Genomic DNA, 6,706 nt, shown 5'->3' on the forward strand with positions numbered 1-6,706 from the left:
GTCCCATAGAACCCAGAGAGAGCCCGGATCTCTGGTATCATTCCCTTGAGCAGGGTACCATACAGTCTGGGGAGAGCTCTCTGGCCTAGCCCCCATCCCCCCAGGCAGGGGCCGGGGAGAGCTAAGCTCTTCAACAGTGCCCCCCTGGGCAGGGTCCCATACAGCCCAGGGAGAGCCCGGCTCTCTGGAATAGCCGCCCCCCAAACCCCTCCGAGCAGGCCAGGGGAGAGCGCACGTCTTCGACAACACTCTCCACAGCAGCATCCCATACAGCCCAGCTCTCAAGCACACATACATGCCCCACAGGACAGGGTCTCATCGAGCCCAAGGGAGAGGTTGGCCCCAGTCTCCTGCCCAGCCGAACTTCTTGTGAATGAAGAGCGAACCTGTACCCACTTTAATTTGTTTAACAACACCACAAAATGGAGTGCAACCACAAATCAGTGTTATCAACACACACAACCCACCCTGCATCTATTACTCCTGGGGGAATTCTGCGCCACTGCGTGTGCACAGAATTTATGTCCCCCGCAGATTTCTTTGCTTCCCTGCAGAAAAATGACTTTCTGATGGGGAAGCCAAGGGAAGCCATGAGAGTGGTCATGCGACCCTCCCCAGCAGTATATTTCAGGTGCCCAGGGCAGCAGGCAGAGAGGTAAATCACAATGGGGCACGGGGTGGGACTGGGGAAGACCTGAAGGGTGGCTCCTACCCTCTGCCGGGCTCAGCTGCTAGTCCCAGCTGGGCTGGGGAGCACGGGACTTCCTCTTCCCTTGCACGGCATCTGGGGCCGGGTCAGACACACCCCAGATTTCTCCCCCAGCTACAGGAAGCTCTACAAAACTCCCCTCACCCCACAACACACTTTCTACAACCATCGCTCCTCAGCTGCAGGGGGAAAGATCTCTGTACAGGGAGCTGCTCCCCCATCTGCCCAACCCCCATACATCCAGACTCCCTCATACCCAGACCCTCCTGCTGAGCCTCATCTCCCCACACACACTCAGAACCCCCCCTCGATGAGTCTCACTCCCACTGCACCTGGACTACCCCGACGAGCCACCCACACATGGATCACCACCCCACCGAGCCCCAACCAGCTGCACCTGGATCCCCGCCCCACTCCCCCAGCATCTGGACCCCTCACTGAGCCCCCCACACCCAGACTCTTGTACCGAGCTCTGTCCCCCCTGACCCCTCCTGCTGAGCCCCAACCACCTTCATCTGGACCCCCCCCTGCAGAGTACCATTATTGTTGCACCCAGAACCCCCCCCAACAAGCCCCTGTGTATCCAGATCCCCCCGCACCCAGATTGCCCCACACAGAACCATCTCAACCCACACCTGGATCCCACCATACTAAGCCCCTCCACACTTGGATCCTGCCGGGCTGAGCCTGCCTACCCACACTTGGTGCACCTGGCACAAAGGGGCAGGGCCCTTAGGTGTTTCTGGGGCAGGCCCAGTCCTTGCACTGTGTCAGAGTTGGGTGCTGCCTCACTGCTGAGTCTGTGTCCCGGGGGGGAGCAGTACAGTGATCTCCCACCTCTGTACAGCCAGTGGCCTGTGCTCCCCAGTGCCATGCTGGAACCTTCACATTTATTTGACAAATAAAATTTGCAGAATTGTGCAAAATTTAAAAATATTGTGTGCAGAATTTTTATTATTTTGGTGCAGAATTTTTAATTTTTTGCCACAGAATGCCCTCAGGACTAAATCTATATACACACAGAACATAAGATACACACACCCCAGCCCAGTTTTGCAGGCCATCCACACACACACCAGCCCAGTCAAGCCAGTCATCTCTACACAGACAATAAGATACACAGACACACACACACACACACCCCAGACCAGCCCTGCAGACCTTCTGTACGCACACACATGCAGTACTGCAGTGTATCTACAAACATGCAGAGTCCTGCAGGATACATACACACAAATGCATAGAGCCCATCCTGATGCAGTATCTACACTTAGCCAGCAAAGCATTTACACGCAGGTAAGTATGTATTATATGTAAACAGCCTAATGCACAATCTATACACATGCAATCCATCCTACCACAATATACACAAATGCATATACACCCAGCATGGCATCTGGTCAGCTCAGCATAGTGTCTACATATACACACACAGCATATAGCAAACTGTCTATAAATAGTCCAGCCCAAAATCTATACACACACCCCAGCACAGCATGGTAGGACAGTCCTGCTCACTATTTGCAAACATAGCACAGCCTGCTACCTTAATACTTAGGTCATTCAAACTCAAATATTGATTATCCAGGGCTGACTTTATGCAAGGCTCAAAAAAGGTGTTTTTCAGGTTTGGGTACTACTCTCTGAGAATGCACTGCTTATATTGCAAACAGTTAAAGGGAATTCCACAAATAGCTTGGTAAGGAACTCTAATAGAAACACAATTCCAGTATTTTAACACCTTAACAACTAACAATGTCAAAGGCATTGTATGTTTTTTGTTAATTAGAAACATTAGGCATGTTTGTATCTAAAATTACCAACATTCAACCAGGAAAATAGGAGGCATGACTGGCAATGGATAAAATGAGATTGTTACTACTAGTTTCCAAATCTGGAAAAATAGCTTAATTTTTTTACTGAGGGAGCTATTGTTTCAGTGATATTATTGTGTACAAAAGAAATGTTTCCATCTCTACCTGCAAGCAGGGCTGTTCAGGGTGAAAAAAACATGCTTAATAGAAATCATTCCCACATTCCACTTTTTCACAGCTAGGAATGTTTCACATGCTGAGTGGGAAAAACGGTTTAAACAAATTAGATGCCATATAACTTCATACAACTAACTTCTGGGACTCATCAGTTATCATCAAACACTATAGTTACTATCAAATCAAATGATAAGGTTACAAAGCATTTCCAATTTATTGGACATATCCTAGTTAACACCTCATTAGGACACGAGCACAGGAGCTAGCAGTGAGCCTAAGGTCTGTTCAAGCATGTGGGTGCAGCTTAGAAGCACCAAATACCCATAAGGACTTACGTGCAAGTAATCCACATACCTGTTATTCATGGGGGATGTTGATCATGGCATCTGGTAGTATCCTTGGAGGGGTAGGAGGAGGGGAGTGAATGTGGGGGGGCGGTGGCAGCTGGCAATATGCCTGGTGCTGAAGTGCAGCAGCTTGCAGTGTGACTTATGTCTATTAGAAAGGTTAAGGTGGTCTCTGACATGCCCATTGGGGAAACTGATAGTCTCCTGCCCATGATAGTATGTCCAATGATATACTCAAGATTTTAGTCTTTTATGAAACAGTTAAAGTCGCTTCTCTTTACAGTTTTTTGAACTGGGTTGAGGGCAGCTAGATAGTGCCTGGGTCCCCTGACGCAGATGTCATTGTTGTGTAGACTTGCCCTTAGGTAGCTACGAAACTCCGGTTCGTGACCTCACAGTATGTTTATTGGTGGGCTAGCATGTACAGGCACAAGTTCGTTAAACAAAAGGTCTATGTCTTTTTATTGCTGAAAGAGAGTACACAGGCAATTTAGCTCCTGTTGTGGTTACATTTACACTTTCTCTCTCAAGCTATTACTACACTGCACTTGATTGTGACACAAGCATTTGCAAAGGCGGGAACTCAGTATAGACAGCTTTCTGACTCCAGCAGCCTTTTTCAGCACTGTATCACTAATGCCAGAGAGCCATCTACATTAAGTCCTATCCACACCTGTGTATTTACAATGGGATTTTTTTGGTAAAAATTCCCTGCTGTAGACAAGGCTTCAGAGAAGCAACAAAACAGACATACCTGACATTCTCTCTGAATTACTTCCGACACGGTCGTTCCCACTTGATCTTGTGGTCCCTTGCCCTGTGTTCTTTCTTCGAGTAATAAAAAAGACAGATCTTTTGCCAAGAAACACTCATTCTGTCATAACAGTAACTCTGTTATATTTCTAAATTAAGGTAACTCCTTTCAGAACAAAGCCAAATTAGGGACACTGATTGTCAAATACAAAACAATTTAAAACATCTCCCAGACTACTTCACTGTGAAAAAAAGATTTCCAGCTACCGCAGTCATACACTCTGATGGGTACACACTGCCAGCTGCCACTCATGCACATTATGGGCCCTAAATGTACTCGTGAGTATTGCATTCACATATCCTGGTGGGCTCTAGAAACTGTCACTTAAGATGCATTTTGCTGTTTCAGTGGGTACCAAATCACTTGTATAATTTCTAAATGTTTGTTTTCTTTTTACCATAGTTCATCACCAAAATTTCAGGAGAAGTGGGGGGCATGTCTGTATATGTCATTTCCAGGAATAGTAAACCCCTGTGTTTTCCCATATTGACTAATCTTGCAGTACAAAGAAGGAATTTAGTAGGACATGCTTCATAAAATAACAGTAATCATGTTCCAGTGTTACTTCCTGCTAACAAAATAGCAGGGCAAAGTCCAGATCCTGTGACTTCCTCTTACGCCCATATAGTTTACTCAATTCAAATAAGAAAAGGAGTACTTGTGGCACCTTAGAGACTAACCAATTTATTTGAGCATAAGCTTTCGTGAGCTACAGCTCACTTCATCGGATGCATCCGATTACATTACATCCGATGAAGTGAGCTGTAGCTCACGAAAGCTTATGCTCAAATAAATTGGTTAGTCTCTAAGGTGCCACAAGTACTCCTTTTCTTTTTGCGAATACAGACTAACACGGCTGTTACTCTGAAACCTGTCAATTCAAATAGTTGTTTTTTTGTTTTGTTTTTTTAAGGAAAATTAGTATACGTTTGAAAAGAAGGAGTTGTTGTAAGAGCCCAGTTCAGTTCTCTAGTTAAAAGTCTGTCAGTGTTTTTGCTCCTGACCTCTGTGTTTAAGTGGCTATAACTGGGCTGTAAAAGTCAGTCTGGGATGAAAGCTAGAATACAAAGACTTACACTGGAAAGACAATTGCACAACGTACTGTTTATAGCAGTGTTGTGCAGTATTACAAATAAATAGTCTGCCTATTTTTGAATTATAGGATAGAACTCTCTTATAAATGTGTTGTGTTTTCAGATAAAAATCCATTAAATTCACTGCTGCACAGAGAGCCACTATAAGGAAAAAAGAAAGGCAGTATGTCTTAGTGGGTGAAGCAGTGGCCTGAGATTCAGGACCTTGATTCTATTCCTGGTTTGCCTGTGGGTAACCTGGGGCAAGTCACCTCATCGGCATTTGGGGAGAGGAAGCTGTGCAGTCCCAGCTGCGCTCCAGCCGTAGGAATTATGATACCTACGGACAGATTTCACGATGCGTGACAGAAAGGGGCCATGACTGGGACACATTGCAGTGTAGGGTAAAAGTGAAGGAGCTGTGCAATGCCTGCCACAAGGCACGGGAGGCAAACCACTGCTCCGGTGCTGCGCCCACGAGTTGCCAGTTCTACAAAGAGCTGGACGCGATACTCGGTGGCGACCCCACCTCCACTGCAAAGGCCCCTGTCGATACTTTGTTGGCTCACATGCCAGTCAAGAGTGGACTGAGCCAGGAGGAGGAAATCTTGGATGAAGAGGGGGAGGGGGGCCCAGAGGCAGAAGATGACTCGGAGGCCAGAGATGCATGCAGTCGGGAGTTCTTTTCTACCCCGGAGGAGCCTAGCCAGTCACAGCAGTCAGAGCTTGGCGAAGCGCAAACAGGAGAGGAGGCCCCTGGTAAGTGGATCTGATTTTGGGATTGATGAAGCCAGTTGTTGGGGCAGGAGGGTTGCAGGAAGCAGGCTTGTCTCCCACCGCATGCGTAGTCTGAGTGGCGGAACAGGCTGTTGATAGACTCCCTCACTTCAAGGGAATCTCCCTTAGAGATCTCCAGGAATCTATCATGGAGATACTTGGCAATCCGCTGCCACAGTTTCCTCGGCAGAGCTGCTTTGTTTCTTGCCCCATTAATGGTAACTTTCCCGCACCACTTTGATGTGACGGAGCGGCGACCATTGCTGCACACCGGCTAGCTGCATAGGCGCCAGGGCGGAAGCCGAAGGCTTGGAGAAGACCCTCCCTTGATTCCCTGCTCACCCTCAGGAGCGAGATATCTTCCATAATGATCACCTCCTGTAGAAAGTGTGGGGACAGAAATTATTATCAGGCCCACCCTACAGTGCTGGCTCTCTCCAAGAGCCATGTGCCAAGTGTATAGCAGCGTCCGGGAAGAGTGATTTCCCCTGCCCCTACTCACCATTTTGGGGGTCTTGAGGCTCCTGTGTGCTTGCCTGGGGTCAGCCAGTTAATGACAGGTGTATGAGTACTGGCTGTGTTTTAAAGCATTGAATCACTGTTTGTGTTGCAAACAATACTGCTTCTGTAAAATGTTGCATTTAAATTTCACAGAGATGACCTTGGGAGGCCAGCCTCCCTTATCGGCGACAGAATGGCTGCGCAGAATTAGGAAGTGTTCAAGAAGAACTAAGGAGGACTTTCTGTGTGAGGTTATGATGCACTCAGTCGCCAAGAAACAGGAATTGAAGGAGTGGCAGGACAGCGAGAAGTGGGATCAAAAGGAGAACGTGGCACACCAGAAAGAAGCCACGAAGCGGCTCCTAATAGTTATGGAGCACCAAGTGGACACGCTCCAGGCGATACTAGCTCTTCAAACCAAGCAGCTCCACGCCCGCCCTCCCCTGCAGCGGCTGTTGCAAAACTCTTTCCCATGCACAACACTCACACCACCA

General features: G+C 47.7%; 1 protein-coding gene across 1 annotated transcript in view; it reads right to left on the minus strand.

Moving 5' to 3' along the window:
• Positions 1–3,808, minus strand: part of TMEM30B (transmembrane protein 30B) — a 49,188-nt gene extending 45,380 nt beyond the window's left edge. The window contains exon 1 of the mRNA XM_074969104.1: positions 3,802–3,808. Within this exon, the coding sequence (XP_074825205.1) occupies positions 3,802–3,808 (7 nt within the window). The remainder of the gene's footprint in view (positions 1–3,801) is intronic.
• Between the last annotated feature and the right edge of the window lie 2,898 nt (positions 3,809–6,706).

This window comes from Natator depressus, chromosome 12, assembly GCF_965152275.1.
Source record: "Natator depressus isolate rNatDep1 chromosome 12, rNatDep2.hap1, whole genome shotgun sequence".
NCBI classification, from domain to species: domain Eukaryota; kingdom Metazoa; phylum Chordata; order Testudines; family Cheloniidae; genus Natator; species Natator depressus.